This window comes from Fusarium poae, chromosome 2 (assembly GCF_019609905.1).
Source record: "Fusarium poae strain DAOMC 252244 chromosome 2, whole genome shotgun sequence".
Lineage (NCBI taxonomy): Eukaryota > Fungi > Ascomycota > Sordariomycetes > Hypocreales > Nectriaceae > Fusarium > Fusarium poae.
This window is the reverse complement of record NC_058400.1, coordinates 9611205-9628172: the sequence shown is the minus strand read 5'-3', so window position 1 is coordinate 9628172 and position 16968 is coordinate 9611205. Positions and strand designations below refer to the sequence as shown.

At 49.5% G+C, this 16968-nt stretch overlaps 3 protein-coding genes across 3 annotated transcripts; 1 reads left to right on the top strand and 2 right to left on the bottom strand.

Annotated features, from left to right (window-relative positions):
- Positions 1-1125: 1125 nt before the first annotated feature.
- On the top strand, positions 1126-3701 carry FPOAC1_007273 (uncharacterized protein; the record flags this gene model as incomplete). The annotated part of the gene is made up of 2 exons (XM_044851741.1): positions 1126-2892; positions 2946-3701. The coding sequence occupies 2 exons, from the start codon at positions 1126-1128 to the stop codon at positions 3699-3701; spliced, it is 2523 nt and encodes an 840-aa protein (XP_044710453.1).
- A 2392-nt stretch (positions 3702-6093) lies between these two features.
- Positions 6094-8315, bottom strand: FPOAC1_007272 (uncharacterized protein; the record flags this gene model as incomplete). Its single annotated transcript, XM_044851740.1, has 2 exons — positions 6094-6681; positions 6744-8315. The coding sequence occupies 2 exons, from the start codon at positions 8313-8315 to the stop codon at positions 6094-6096; spliced, it is 2160 nt and encodes a 719-aa protein (XP_044710452.1).
- A 6662-nt stretch (positions 8316-14977) lies between these two features.
- FPOAC1_007271 (uncharacterized protein) lies at positions 14978-16078 on the bottom strand (the record flags this gene model as incomplete). Its single annotated transcript, XM_044851739.1, has 2 exons — positions 14978-15001; positions 15659-16078. The coding sequence occupies 2 exons, from the start codon at positions 16076-16078 to the stop codon at positions 14978-14980; spliced, it is 444 nt and encodes a 147-aa protein (XP_044710451.1).
- Positions 16079-16968: the final 890 nt, after the last annotated feature.

The window sequence follows — 16968 nt, the reverse complement described above, 5'->3', positions numbered from 1 at the left end:
CATGCATCAACGCCAACTATATCAAGGAGAGGCATGCTATACTTATTGACCTTGTACGTACAGTCTAATACAAGTACTTCAGGGTATAGCTTGAGGTATCTCAGCGAGCTTGGATGTGCAAAAAACACTGACGTAACTCTGCTACTCTCGTCAAGGCGTATCTGGCTCCAGAAACCCTCGTTCTCAAGCTCATTAGCAAGGGCATGCATATTACTTTGGCCTTTAGCAAGCTCCCGCTTACCTTGGGCAATGTAATTGTAGATATCCTGCTGTGTAGCAAGTGTATCTGAGTTCAAGTGTAGATAGGATTGAATCTTCCTTGGCTCAATGCCGGCATTGCTGAGTTTGTGGACTGTTGATCGATCTGGGGATGATAGATGACGATGTACCGGATGTGCCCGTTCACTGAAGCTTGGTTCGTGATTATGACGATCGAAACCAGGTCCGGGGCGATGTGTGAGGCTCCACACCGTCTTACACAGGCTCTCCTTTGCTGCGATAGAGAACTGGCATCCTGTACGACGTGTTGTAGTCTTCCGTTTCCGTTCGTTCGCCGGCTTGACCTTAGGGGCTTTCCCTGCTCCACGGTCACAACTGTAGATAACCCTGGTTCTTCCACTGGGAGTCACAACAGATAACTTGACTGAGAAGGCATAACCTCGAGGTGCTGCCCAAGCATTGATTGCGGTGACTAGTTCCTCCCGTGAGCTGTATTGACCTTCAGGAGGCATAGCATCATCAGGGAAGGGAATTGGAACGCCAATTGGGTTCATAGTTGCTGAAAGAAGGCACGGCAGGCTAAATATATGTCATAGAAGCTGTTGATCGTTGAATTGGGGCCCCAAATTGCACCAATTTGCGGTATCTTACCCCTTTTTGGGCTTACATAACGAATCTTATTTGCACATCGGGATGTGCGCAAAGTCACGTGATGTTAAACGCACAGCCGGATGTGCGTGTATGAGACCCCACCTAGGTGCCCATGGCTTCCGGCGGGTAACCCTTCGCAACGTAGTGTGGCTCCATTTTAATTAGGTCAAAGCATCAAAACATAATACACACGTTTACGACGCAAATATCCACCCTTCGAAATCGCTCCTCACCACGACATCAATTCTATATATCATGGATGGACCACCGAGTGTAGAGGAATTGACAAGACTCCTACGAGAAGCTGAGCAGCGCGCGGAGGAAGCAGAGAGAGAACGACAGGAGGAGAGACAACGCGCCGATGAAGCAGAGAGAGAACGGCAGGAGGAGCGACAACGCGCCGAGAGGGAACAACAACGCGCCGATGAAGCAGAGAGAGAACGGCAGGAGGAGCGACAACGCGCCGATGAAGCAGAGAGAGAACGGCAGGAGGAGCGACAACGCGCCGATGAAGCAGAGAGAGAACGGCAGGAGGAGCGACAACGCGCCGATGAAGCAGAGAGAGAACGGCAGGAGGAGCGACAACGCGCCGATGAAGCAGAGAGAGAACGGCAGGAGGAGCGACAACGCGCCGATGAAGCAGAGGAACAAACACGACTCACGACGCTTGACGAATACATTGCAGCTTGCCATGACTCCGTTTTCTCTCGCTTCGCCATCGAAACAGATCCAAAACTGACCTCAAAGGGCCCGTTGACCAACCCGCGTAACAAGTGGTGTCCTAAAAACCTCAGGCCATGGCCCAACTTCCTTCATCAACAGAAGGTCACCTTCGGTACACTGCACCATTCATTTCCTACCGAAAGCCGCCTTTTCGAGAACCGAAACTTCCTGGCCGGCATGGGGAACCGGGTCTCCCAACGACCGATAGGAGACGAGAAGACGCTCGAATATTTCCTACATAATAGCGTGGAGGATCCGGTTAGGGCCATCGTACAACAGCTTAAACAGGTCGAAGAGGTCGGCAGGGATTTTCAGATCGGAGATGGTGTCGTCTTTGAGAACCATCCCCATGCCCTCAGCGATGTTGCCGAAGAAGTGGTTGAGAGGGAGACCCCATCGACACCGCCGCGGACGCCGGACCACGGAATAGATCTCAACCAGTTGCGGCCGGATCAAATCTGCGTCTATCGATCCGACAACACGCCGTCTTCCCAGCGCACAATGGTTTACGTTTCCGAGTACAAGCCGCCCCACAAGCTGACCGCTCCGCACCTTCGCCTCGGTCTCCGCCCCATGGACATCTACAGGGAAGTTGTGAACCGAAGGACGATTCCAACTTCTATTAACCCTGACGCGCGTTTCCAGTACCACGCGGAGAAGCTGACGGCATCTGCCATCACGCAGACGTATCACTACATGATTGAAAGCGGCCTTGGGTATGGTCTTCTTACTACTGGCGAGGCTATTGTGTTTCTCAACATCGACTGGGACGACGACCCTGAGACTCTGTACTATCATCTAGCAGAGCCTGGTCCGGAGGTGTCGGCACATCCAAACAACCTCCATATATGCACGGCTGTCGGTCAATATCTAGCGTTCACCCTCATGGCTCTCGGTGCGCCTGGAGAGCGACGGGAGATTAGCCAGGAGGAACGTCAAAAAGCTATGAATGGCTTGAAGAGGTGGTCTGAGGACTTCGAATCGACATTCCGTTCTATCCCAGAAAATGAACGATCGGTGTCGTCAGCCTACTCTCCTGGCCATGAACCTACCACCTACAAGGATGTCGATCGGTCGCCGGCCTTGCCGCGCAGAAGGACGCGTCGAACTGCCAAGTGCCAGATTGGCGAGGGGTCGTTGAGGAAGGACGGCAAGCCGGAGCCATCTGATGACGAGTCGGCATCCAGGCCACCGGACACGCCTACGCCAACTGGACGAAACACAAGACAAGGAACCAGGCGGAGCCGGCGACTGGCGTTGCGGCCGCCGCGCGAGACGGCGAGCAGGGTCGGCAGTACTGTACGCAGAAATGTCTTCTCGGGATGGTCAAGGGTGGTTTTCTTGACCCAAAGTGCCCGAACGTGGCGCTTCACTGCGGGAGCTGCGCTACCGCCCGCGCACGTCATCCTGTCGACCACAAGGAGTGGCTTCGCCTACTCCGGAAGCAGCTGGAACAGTCTCTCGACGACGGGATCAGGCCATTGGGGGAAGGTGGTGCGCGGGGTGTGCTTTTCCAAGTGACCCTACTTGCTCATGGCTACACCTTTGTCAGCAAGGGCACGGTGCGGGCTTTCATCAAAGATCTCCAGCACGAGGCTGCTGTCTACGAGCGTCTCAAGCCAGTGCAAGGCGTCCACGTGCCCGTTTTCCTGGGTGCGGTTGACCTTCGATCGATGAACAAGACTTACTACTACGACCACCGGGTCTACGTGGTGCACTTGACATTTTTGTCCTGGGGAGGCTGCAGCGTCGACGGAGCGCAGAGGGCTGGCGGCATGAGCAGGTCGCTCGAAGACGAGGCCATTCGGTCCTTGAGAGCCATGCATCGAGAGCGCGTGGTCCACAAAGACGTGAGGCTCGCAAACATGTTATTCAATCCCGAGACCGGCGGGATTATGGTGATCGACTTTGAACGGGCTTTGCTGCTCAACCCGCCTCGACGTCCGCTGGCGCAGCTGGTGCCGAACAAGCGAGCGTGGCAGTCGGAGACGATGGATGGCAAGAAGGTAACTGGTGATTCGAGCAAGCGAAGTCGGTCAAGTCAAAGCTTTTTAGAGGATATCCGGTTGGCAAAGACGGCGTTCTTGGAGTGGAATGCTAAGCCATAGGACACGGATCGCGAGAGCACTTTGCTAGTAAATCTACAGTCAATCACCCTAGGAACTATTAAGAGGCGATTGAACAGTAATCGGCCACCAAAATGGATAATTTCGCTCAAAATTTGGACTTGAATCGAGTGGATTGGGGCCCGGCTGTTTATTGGCTGAAATTAACCCCAACCCCACACTTGGGGTTAGCGCGAAGCAGAGGTCCAGATCTGCCTTGCGGGGTCCGTCGGTATGAGGACATTGATAAAATTGCCAACAGACTCCTAGGCTTTTTCGGAAATGCAGGTGTTTGATGTACTTCAAAGATATTGGGGACAGATAGAGCAGTGGTAAGCCGGGGAGGTCTACCTATATAGTGTGAGATTCCTTTGGGTCTAATCTCGACGGACTGCCAAAATATTGGTAGACAAACGCTCCGGATTCTTTTCGAGACTTCAGTTGCTGATTTAAGATCTCTGATCGAGGTGACCTGAGCTCTGTATCAGTGAGGCCTTACTAGATAACCTTCTGTCCCACTTGTTCCGGTGACAATGCACTAACAAAAGGAGATAAATTGGGGGAGTACCCAACATTTTCCATAATGATTCGTAGAATCTCGTTTGGCAGCTGCGAGATTGTGTCTGACATCTTCTCTTTGGTTCAGATAAGGCTCCTCGCGTCTTTTGGCAGCTTAAGAAACGAACAGGAATCAGGCTCTGTGTTGGGCCAGTTTTCAAAGCCAGAATGCGCTGTGTCGATCTAGGGTGGCCGGCGGCGTCGGCATTTATCCATGGCGAGCAATTATGATAGATCTCTGATATTTAGGAAGCGAGTGCCTAATAGGTACATAATGAAGATATGTGGGAGGTTGGAGCATAAAAGAAGATGTATAATGAGATTTGAAGATCCGCTATGTAAGTAGGGACAGGGCTAGAATGGCCGTAAACGTCTCTGTCAAATCTCGATGCTGGCCAAAAAATGACAATCAAAATGCGTCCAAAATCGACGACAGTAGAAGATGCATAAATAAGGCGTAAGGGTAGGCCAAAGCGTGAGGAATCTGCTGATATGCATCAATGCCATTTTAATGCTCGTTTGCGTATTGCATCCTACTTTCTTTAGCATATTTCACAGTCAAATTCCATCCCAGGCTATCCGTTGCGTATGTAGGGATCAATGATGGTTAGGTTGTCGGTTTTCGGTTGTGTTTGGAAAGACTCAGCCAACAGGATTGTTAAGGGGGAACTAGTAGGATTTGGTAAGGTCAGGCAGGGGCAGAATTATAGACGTTTTAATGATTCTCTGCTTACTACCACTCAAGTACTGCCTCTCACGACTTGTTCCATACTTCCAAGCCCAAAGGGTGGGTGTCTGTCTGTGCGCCCTTCCATCTTGTTAACGTGTAGCAGTTTATGGCTAGGTTCTCGTCGATCCCTATATACAGCCAGTTCCGTTACCTATGTTGTGGTTATCACACCTACTCTCAGGTTTAGATGTCCATGCGCTGCCTACTCCTCCTCTAGTGTATGTACACCTGCTAAGCTTCTAACATCTATCTGGGGTAGTATCCGAGGGGTACTAACTGGCTACCCTGTTTGCTTTCCTCCCTGCTTCTCCGCGAATCCTTTCTTTATATCAAGTTTTACCACTTAATGTACATGCAGCCTATTATGAAGCGCTATCCATATCAAACTCGCGACATTCCATCAGAAACGCCTTTGAAAAGACGTCGGCATATTCACCATAAAACATCCACAAGCGCCTCGAATCCAGTCTTCAAGCTTCGAAATTGATCGACCAGTCGATTCGATTTTAATTTCGATCCATCAACTTGACGAACTGTCAGATATTAAGGTGAAAGTCCTACGATCTAAGCTGAAGACTTCAGACTTTAATCCCGAAGTTGAGGGTGAACCCTCCAATATTCAACAGGTTGGCTTTGATGATGATGAGAACTGATTGGGTTTGGTGGATGAAGGAATAGTCATAATTGAGATATGAACGTTAGTTCAAGTTACTCAAAACTTATTAATGACGTCGAGACTCTAGTGACAGCCTGTTGACCAGAGATGGTGATCTTTATTATTTTGCTTGCAGCCTGAAGTTAGAACTGGTGGCTTGTATCTTCTTTCATAACTAGGTATTGTCTGGAGTCAGTTCGTCGAGAACCATCTCTTAAATACATGACGACCCTAACATAATCTCAGCGTAACAGCACTCAATCCCTTATCCGTTTCATGCAGTTCTTTCAGCCTCTGGGCAATGACACCAAGCCATGTCATCTCGGTAGGTTTCTTTCAATACGATGCTTGTCCGAATAAGCTAAAGATATCTCCTCCACACCAACGTCACGCTTAGTAAAGCTGATATCCCTATATTACAACTCCAACCACCACTCACAACAATGAAACCCCTATGAAAATGCAAACTGCATAACTTCTTCTCCCAAAGCCTCCTCAACCATAGCCAGTCTAGCTTGCCAGCCGGGTTCCATAAAACGAGACATAAGCATCAATCGTTTCGCCGCCGTATCAATCCCCATCTTCTCTTTCATGACCTCGGCCTTCTCGGCTTCAAGCTGCCCAATCCTCTTGGTAGCCAACGCAATCTTGCTATCGGTTTTGAAAAGTCCAGAAGCACTCTTGTCAAGTTGGATTTTGACTGCGGTATATACCTCTTCATGTTCGCGAACCGTCCGTCTTCGTTTATCCAGGAACGTGCGAAGTTCGTTATCTCCAGGATATTTGTTGTAGAGATCTTCCAGGTCCCTGAGCAACTTGTTCTCGGTGGCCATTGATTTCTCGGCATCCTTGAGCGCGTCTTGGGCTTTTTCCTGTTCCGTTGCTTGCTCGTTCTTTGTAGGTCTGAGGCTGCGCTCAAATACGGTGAGTCGGCAGTGTTCGTCATTGATGGATGTTAAAAGTTCTTGGAAGCTCTTGATATGAGGAAATAAGGCAGCCGAAGCAGCCTTCAAGCTTGCTCTGAATTCGTCTCCGGTGGGCTGAAGGGATGTTAGTTTATGATGACCACATCGGATTGACTGGATTTGCAAATGTTACTTACAAGAAGAGCGTTCCAATCCAATGATCCAGTCACCTGTGAACTTGGACATTGAATGTCAGCAGTCTTTTGTCTTTTGGTTAAAGGGGCTGTGAGTGATTCTGAAATGCTTGCCGCTGTGTGGTTGATGAAGTTGTTGGTGGATGTAAATGTGTTTACTGGCGATGACGGAGCAGGGCGCTTGTTAGCCCTAGCAGGGGCGATGGGACGAGGTGTCGATGGTTGACTGCATCCTAGGTGGGAGTGTAGAGATGCTTGAGGAGTCGCATTGATAGACGCCGATGGTCGGTGGTTCGGTTGCTGCTGAAAGCTCTGGGAGGCCTGAGAAGTAGTGCCGGTACAACGAGACAGTGCTGGCTGCGAGCTGGCTTGTGCGCGAGGAGTCGAGGGGCTTTGAGAACTCGTTCCGGACATGGATGGCTGGCTACTTGATCGTTGGTCAGGCTGTCGCGCGCTCTGGGGGGTGGGTAGAGATGCTGATGATTGTGCGCGAAGCTGTACAGAGTTCTGAGCCGCGGTTGCTGATCCCTGGCTGCCTTGTTGTTGCGGAGGACGCGTAGTGCCCTGAGGAGTTGTCGCAGGAAAAGACACGGGAGTCTGAGGATGGCCCGGAACAGATGACGCTGTTTGCTTGAGCGGTTGCACACTAGATCGTTGAGCACCCTGGGCGTTCTGAGAAGCAGAGGTGAGAGGCGCCGTCGTTTGGGAGCTTGGTGGTTCGCGTGGCTGCGTCGAGCTTTGAAAAGCCCGTGGAGTTGTAGCAGCAGAAGGCGCGGACGCTTGTTCATCTGGTCCCTCTGGACGGCGAATAGAGCTCTGGGAGGTATCATGAGCCAAGCGAGATGGTGGTTGAAAGTCGCGCCGAGGGCAAGCGCTTGACTCGGCTGCGTTGGAGCCGGAGCTGGAGCCGGAGCTGGAGGCGACAGGACTGCCCCTGGATTGTCCATTGATTATAGCAGGCCCAGACCTAGGATTGGCCGCTATGGTGTCCTCCATAGGCTCATCATCCTGAATATCACCGATGTCTCTGCTTCGCGACCAAAGATTTCGTTTATGAGGGGCGCTCTCTTCGTCTTCGACAGTCAAGTCGGGATCTTCTCCAGTCTCTTCTTCATTTTTGTCTCCGTATTTGCTGAGATCTTCTCGAGAGCCTAGAGCGATAATCTCATCAACCGGTTCAGAGTTTGCCTTGGTTCTGTCACTCTCCGCAGTCCGATCCTCATCATCCGCACGTCCATTCCATCGCCGTGTTTGTTTAGTATCAATACCCATCCCACGTAGCCACTTTCGCACCTTTGCTATATCTAGCTCACGAAGTCGCGGGCGATCTGAGCGTGGATGGCTAGTGGCGAAAACCTTCAATCTATGGCGCACCTGGTCGAGCTCCACGTTCTCAGCAGCCACTACCAGAGACACCAACGTAGAAAGGCTCTCGATAAGTCGAACACCCCAAGTCTCAGGTACAAAACCTTTGCAGAACTCAGTTGGCCACATGCCACATGCTTGATGAATGCGCTGCGCTGCGTGTAACGATCGCTGGGTTGGATAATCTGGTGATGATGAGGCGCGGTTCATTGAATTGAATTCATTCCGCCCGGGAGGATACGCCTCATAGGGCCAAGAGGCGCGGTTCAGTGACGGCCTACCGCGTTTGCGCGCAGATGGAAGCTTAGGAGTCATGATTAAGTAATAAAACATGAAAGTTTACACTTCCTCGCTATGCATCCTCCCGGGCGGAATAAGTCCATTCCATTCTAACCCCGCTTAAATGACTACAACCTTGACAACCGATGCTATTTTAAACAATTTAGCGTAGCCACAGGCCCTCTAAGATCCATTCTCCCAGGCATAAGAAACACTACTACTACTGCAAATCGATCAGTGACTCTATTTGTCCGCTGCCAAGCTGACCTTCAACCCCAGACAAGACTTAGCATCAAGGGGAACACGGAACCTGCCTTCTAAAAAGAGTGAGTGGATTGACGTGGACGCTAGTCATGGGGATGAGTACCCTGATATATTTCGTTAATATTTGCTATACCTCTGCGCAAACACTAACAGATCTAACCATGCAAAACATCGGACGCGTTGCGACACGTCGCGACGCGTTATAATGCCTGAACCCAAATGTCTCCTCTTTTACTCGATTCATACGGTCGGTGAACCGAGATGGCAGACTTACCTCTTGACCCGACCAACAACGAGGGGCATACCGAAGTCCGCCAGCCTTCTACTTGGGCACCGACAAATGATGAGGTGTCGGCGGGTTCCTGAATTGTCCAATTAGGAAATCCCTCAGTTAATGTGACAGGGGTCTTACATCAATCCACAAAGCCGGATAATGACGTGGATGGATTGATTCCTATTAGGGCGGCACTAAGCTTCTCGCTACCGTTGACCCCAAGACCCCGTCGAAGACATGTAAGGCGACATGGAGAAGTAGTATCAGTGCCGTCATTACAATTACGTAACAGCTAAAAGCCCGTCGTGTCAGCCGTAAGTATTATGGGGTGAAATAGCCAGCACTTCCGTTTCACATTGCCGATACAGGAGGGAGCAGCTTTCAAAATCCCGACAGAAACAAATCGATGCCATTTAGACAGACAGAACCGTCAATCGGTTCGTTAGGGTTTGCCATTCGTCGAATTCAACGCTTGGCCAACTGCGAATGACGCTAACTTCTCGCTGGAATCAGCAAACCAGCTCAGCGCGTCGTCCTGGTTCGCATCTTGGGCCACCCCTTCGGGATATTGCTCGACGAAAGCCCGGCTACACCGCCAAAGCATGTGCCATGAAAGTTGCGGGGCCCCGGCATACATGGGGCCAAGCTCCTCCTCCAGTTACTCCATCAACATATTTGCGATGCTCGGATGAGTTGGCGAAGCTGCTTGTGTTGCGTAGCCATGCCATCTGCAACGCCTCTACGACGATGAACTGCCGCATTAGGGGCCAGAAAAGAGACTACTAGAGTAGTTGCGATCCATAAAGCTCACCGTCTTTTTGCTGAGTCGTCCTTGGAGGACGATCATGGACTCATGGTGGAGTCTGCGCTAATTGCATCGTCACTGACTTCCGGCTCTAGCGTCGCGTAAGCCCGAGAACTAGCCTCGCAAGCTAAGCTGACCTTAGGCCTAGCTTCTAGCTTTCGCTTCTCCCCTATCTCTTTTTCCTTTCCTTTTTATTTTTTTTGTTGTTGCCAGTTCTTCTTTTTGGTTTGTGCCTTCCCTCTCTCTGCCTTCTTTTTGTCATATCCCTGTTGACGTTGACCTCTGAGCTTTGTCATCTGCGTACCCACCTTCACGCATTATTGATGCATCCAGTACACATGGTGTGCTTCGCTGTAATATCATGTGAGCTAACGACAAAGCTACAACGAGCATCAACCATCAATCAACGGGCGTCAGAGATGTTTCAATATCTATCAATCAATTTCATTACTCGCCAAGACATATCAATTCAACGAGATGGCATCAACGTTGATGAAGTTGATGTTTGTTGACGGCGGACTGCAGGGTAGGTGGGCGGACCGAGGCAAGATATTTCGCGCGCAACGAGACGCGTCGTTGACGCGTTCGCCAACAGCAACCACCTGACGAAATGCAGAGCTCGGCCACCATTGCTCCATCATCCACACCGTCAACGCCTTTGCGAAGCAAATCAGCCTCCCCTCATCCCCACGCTCATGATGCCAACTTTACAGGTTCTGACCCCTGGACCTTACTGACGAGGATCATGATTTCGTCTTCGAACGATTCAAAGGCTACACCCTCAGTGAACGCAGGTCATCTACAAGACAATGGGTATGGAAGTTCGGCTTCGATATCTCAAAGGCGGGCAACAGTGCCACATGGGTCTGCGGCTTTTGCGTTAAGAAGCGAGACCTTCGACCCTCACACTACGACGCTCGAAACCTCAGCAACGTTGAGCTACATCTCTCGAGCTTCCACAACGTGCGCAACGCGAGCGCGAAGCGAACCGTACCGAATACTCTGAAACGTCCACATGACATGGCGGATCAGATGTCGGTCGTTTCGTTCTTTGGCCTCGACGTCAACGACGCGAATCAGCAAGCTATGGCGAATCGACTGGTTGCCTCTTTCAACAAGGAGGAGTTCCAACGCAAGATGGTCAAGTGGATGGTCAGCGCCAACCTGCCCTTCCGCACCGCGCAACATCCCTTTCTTCGCGAAGTCCTCGAGTATCTCAGCCCTTCGGTCGGCATCCAACGCGCGCACATCAGCGACAAGAGCGTGCGGGCGATTGCGTTTCGCGAATACGAGAAAAACAAGGGGCTGGTAGCCAAGACGCTTCAGGAGAGCCCTGGTCAAGTTCATCTTGCTTTTGATGGCTGGACTTCAACAAACGGCCTCTCACTCTATGGTGTCAGTGCCGTATATCGCGACCGACAGGCACAACCCCACAAAATTGTGCTTGGTCTGCCTGAAATGGATGGCAGGCATACTGAGAAGAATATCGCCGCTGCGGTTCTCGAAGTCATCAGCCCCTACGATATCGAGAAGAAGATCGGATATTTCACTGTCGACAATGCATCGAACAACGATACGGCTTTGGCGGAAATCGGGGATGCCCTGGGCTTTCATTGGCCAGAGCGCAGAGTTCGCTGCCTGGGTCATGTTATAAATTTGGTTGTAAAGGCCCTTCTTTTCGGCCAAGATTATGAGTCTTTCGAGCGGGATGTTAACGATGGCCTGCTTACTGTGCAGCGCGAACACGAGCAGTGGAGGAAGAGAGGACCCATTGGGAAGCTTCACAACTTCTGTCAAGAAGTCAATCGGTCAGACCTATGGACGAGGAAGCTTATCTCGGCCCAGGAGCACCGCATTCGAGAGGCAGCAGAAGACTCTGGGTTCAAAGCCCATAAACCAGTTAAGGTTGTCACCGACAATGCCACCCGATGGCTTTCGCAATTCTACATGATGCAACGCGCGCTTCGACTAAAGCCTTTTTACGATACCTTCATATTCGAGGCTAGGGCACATTTCGACTCTGAGAACCGAACAAGATGCGGCAACTTGAGGAAGGGCGTCAGAGAACCCTACTTTCTCCAGGAAGGCAGTAGGCTGGAAGAGAGTGATTGGGAGGCAATACAAGCTCTCCATGACATCCTTCTCAATTTTGAGCTTGTCATCAAATCCCTGCAGGGCGACTCCCAGTCTCGCGAGAAACAGCGAAGCCTTGGCGAGGAAGCCATTGACCAGATTCATGGCGCAAGTTGGGAAATCCTTGATGCATATGAGTTTCTCCTCGACGGCCTCGAGACTGCGAAGGGCATCGTGGCAGGTCTTCCTGAAGGTGATCATTTGGTCGTGAACGTCAACAATGCGTGGAAGAAGCTCGATTCCTACTACGCGAAGGTGGGTGAATCACCATTGATCTACGCTGCCGCGGTTCTGAATCCTGGGAAACGTTGGGACGCTTTCGACGGGTGGTACGAAGATCACCCCAACTGGATCGACGCAGCGAGGCAACAGGTGTACCGCCTATGGCGTGAACAGTACAAAGATTTGCCGATTGACGCTGAAGACGTCCTCGAGCCGCCTAGGAAAGCCCTTCGTCTTTCGACCAACAAATTCACAAACTTCAAAAAGCAAAGGCGAGACGTCAGCGGGCAAACGTCAGCCTCCTTGTCACCATGTGCGTCGCCAGCGGCAACTGAGCCGGATGAGTTTGAACTATGGGAGCATGATCACGCTGCAGGCGATAAGCATGTGGAGGACCCGCGTCTTTACTGGCACAAGAGAAGGCAAAAATACCCTCGGCTATCACGCATGGCTCTAGATCTACACACTGTACTTCCCATGAGTGCTGAGGTCGAGCGTCTGTTTAGCGTCACCGGTCACATGGTGGTTCCTCTGCGCAACCGACTGCATGCCGATACTCTTTCACTCTGTCAGACCATCCGGAGCTGGTACCACGCTGGTGTGATCCAGGATCTTGATCCAATGTTGAAGTGGACGGGCAACATGATACCAGATGTCGAAGAATCTGAGGATTAACAGCTAGAGGCTTGGCTTGTCAGCAAATATGGGTGCAACACCTATCAACGGATACCAACATCTATCAATCAATGTCGTTTGTTTATCAACTTCTATCAATCAACCCACCTGTCATTACGTAATCATCTATTATCTATCAACGAGGTGTTATATTGATGCTCGTTGAATTGATCCGAACCCTGCTAAGACGGAGGGGTCAGATGGCGGCGTTTATGACAATGCTAAAACAAATACATATCTGGCTATTAGAGAAGGGTGAAATCGAAAGGCGAGCGACGAGGGCAATACAATCATGTATTTACATAGGCATCTAATCTGATACGCCATCTATCATAAAATTTTCTAGCTCGCGGATGAATAGCTCCTGCTCTACTGCCAGCATACCCAGCGATTCTCTTTGCAGCCACCATGTAGTCTGGCCCTAGTAGAAGTACAATCCTTACTTTGTCTAGCTTTCTCAACACTATTTCTTCTCATGAGTCTAAAGGCTTGTATAATAAGCTAGGATCTTGGAGGATAGGATGTATTCAGAAGTTTCCACCACCTCACTGCTTGCCCATGTGGAGGTTAAAATTCCATCTTGTTGGATATATCCTCAAAGCATGCGCATGGACCATGGAGGGGCATCTCCCCATCAATAACTTTCCGGCGAAAACAAGCCCAATGCATTATATGAGACCCACATGTTTTCTTTACGACGTTTTCGATATCAACCGGGTTCTCCCTATTTGCACTACAGAATCCATCGTGGCATATCATACAAATTGGGCTGCTGGAGTGTTCACGGGCTAGCATGCCTGTCATGATTGTTGGAAAAATAGATTTCGGGTCGTTCTTTTGCTTTTGCCTTTCGATATCTGAGATTTGACTGAGGAGAACTGATTTTGATTTTGCATCCAATCTCGCCAAAGTCGCTAAACGCAGGTTTTGCGGACAGTCATGCATTACTTCTGCCAAAGTCGTCCTGTCGCTTTCTTCATAGATTTGCGCCATATAATCCCATAAATTTTCTTCATTCACAGAGGACTCGAACAACTTGTAGTTTTTGACTCGAACGGAGTAGACAGAGTCCCGGGTTTCGGGTCCTGGAAGCGATTGAGCTTCATATCCCACGCCATCATCATGGGTTAATGTAACAGGGCGATGGCGTGCCACTCGTTTAGGCAATGGGTCTGGTACAGAGTGCAAGCCTGTTTCCTCGATCTTTCGCTTGTCAGGACGATCATAATAATACCCCGTTTGTTTCTTTTTTGCTGGTGGGCTTTCAAGATCGCCCAATGAATCTCTATCTCTCTTCATTGCAATATGATTCTAGTTGACTTGAATCACTCGATCAGGCTCTCCTTTACTACTTATATTTATGGATGAGAAATCCTCATATCTGGCTCACTATTACTCCTCTTTTGGCTTAGTAGTCCTTGTTCAAGGTTTCTTTTTGTAAGGACGGTTATGAATGTCGTAATACAATATTGAACACTTACACCTTCCTCTCCTACAACAACCCTTGTTGAATAAAAATTCGAATTCTATTTATCGCCATAAGTATATGCTCACACCGTGTACGATTTTGCAGATGACAAATGACACGCAAGTCAACGTACTTACCTGGCGGAGCTCAGTGGCAGTACCTACGACTCGCACCGTCAATTGGCATCCGCTTCTCCAAGTCGCGCCCTAAACTACCAGGCAGCAGCCGTACATCTAAGTACTTCATTTACTCGGCCAGAAATTGCTTACGCACCCATAAAGCGGCCAAATTCTGACAAAACATCTTCTTGTCAGGTAGAACCTAGACTCTACAAAGAGCATGTTGTTTTGGAGCGGAGGTACAAGTGCGTGCTCAGTACTTAGTCTTTAGCCGAATGTCTCTTTGTGAATCACCCTGACAATATCACAGTACTGCCAACTGCCATCGGAGGCCAGTATCTGCGTCTTATTAGATACGGGGGTTAGTGTACAGGGTGGTGCGGGTTCAGCGTCAGTAGTTTATTATTGATGTTGTATTGAGAATGTCCCAAAACGGACTAAGTGCGGCACACGCCAGATGCACAGGCAGAGCGGATATTAACCCCGCTATGTCTCAGTTACGATAGGATCTGAATATTTCGGCGTCCGGGCTTCGAAGACGTGTACCATAATCGACTTACAGTTACTTAATTCTTATAAGGCACACAACGGATCATCCTCTTCATTTTAGCCGGCCCTGCATGGAGTCTAAATTCACTTGGGATCACTGGTACCCAGCTAAATGCTGTTAGTGAGTACGAAAGGCAGGGATCATACTTAGCGTCGTTAGTACAGGGGTGTGCGCCACGTTTAGTCCATTTTGGGCCGATCTAAAAAATAAAATCTATAATAAACTACTGACGCTGGACTCGCATCACCCTGTACCCGTGATGTTATCAGTATAAATTGCATCGCAGAAGGCGTTAACCTAACATCGAGGCATATATGTCTCACCTAGACAATCGTAACAATATAGGCTTTCCACACCAAGGATGCTCGTGGAGCACAGAAAATAGGTGGACCTGGCTGGACCGATTGCAATTTAACACCGAGCGGCGAGCGTGCACAACCTCAAAGACCATATATCCGAATTGAAACGAAAACGGACAAATATGGGCATATTTAGCATTTACTCATATCTATGTTTCATAGCTAATGTACAGCATAGTGTAAGAAGGGGTACAAATGCTAGATTGGATAAATGCAAATCAAGTGGAGACAGAGGGATCGGTTGGCGATCCACGATGAATGAATATGCTCGACTCAATTTGTTTCCTACCTCGTTCTTGAATACATTCCTATGAGATACTGGCGCAGAGTCCTGTGTTACTGCACTCTTCATGCCACACAACTACAGTACCCCCAGAGTGGATTTCTACCTTCCAGCACCTCTACCTGAAAGCACTCAGTATGCATGATGTGAGCCTTACACTCCTTCCATACGATATCTTCACCCTCTTCCATGAATGGCTCTTTACAGACGTGGCAATTGGTGTTGCTGCCATTGGCGTCTATCCCTCCCATTTTGTGCTTAATGGTACCAAGTACACGTTTCGTCATAGTTGTGCTGAAATAACCTTTTGAATCGTGAAGGATGCGACTTTCCTCAATGAAGTAAAAATACCACATTATCTCCTCATATGAACACCGCGGAAGAATATTGAGGATATGAAGACGGACTCCAGCTGGCATATCATGGAGCATGATGGTGAATGCAACTTGCCTCTCGGATAATCCGACCAGAGCCAGTGCCATGAGCTCTTCTGTCTCTTGGATAGATTCTAGCGCCTCACTAAGCCTGATCCTTGCTTCCATGTTTACCAGGCTACTGTCTAGCCTGGAATCATTATGTGGTGCCACCGACGTTAGCAATGGGATGAATTCTTCTGCTAGATCTCTGTAGCTATTCATTTTAGAGTCTTGATACCACGGTATCAGCTTGTATTTTGAAGACTCTAACTACCTTTTAAATCACGGCTTGGCTCGACTGAGCCGGCCGAAATTTCTTTTCCTCGTCGCCAGATCGCCTATAGAAATCTGCATCAGCCATTCTTTGACAATATGGTAAAAGTGCTTTAATGCATTTTCTAGACAAATAGCGTCCAATTCGAGCGTAGAAGTTGGCTCGAATCAACCCATCTGGGTGTACAAGAGAGATCGCTGAGAAGTAGACTCGAGTACAACTGAAAGCGGCCGTGCTTATCTGTTAGGTACACTTGAGATCCGCGTTGAGATCCAACGAACCATTTTTTACCAGCTCCATTGTTGCGACAGAAAGCACGTTTCTTCGTAGTCATTTGTCGGGTAAGAAATACTCAAGAAGCTACTGGTCAGGGTCCCAGCATACATAATCTCTGCGAAGAGCTATTTATCGTGTACGTGGAGAAAAGCACACAATCGGAATAACGTCGCAAACATCGTAAATTATAGCGCTAATGGTATAGTTTGGACCACTAATATAATATCTAGTTTATCCATACGACGCTGACATAGTAATGTTTCTAGGCTTCTAGAAACAGTGGCTCGCTGTGACCTCCTTTCACCTCGTCTGTTCCACAGCGCATGCTATCCTAACCAGCCAGCCGATAAAACACAGTTTGCGCTACGTAGTGTCGGCTCTGAGTTGAGTATTTATCTGAAACAGGCTGGCGATCCATTCCACGTCCACCGTCCACGTATCCACGGCGTGGAAATGGATGGTCCGT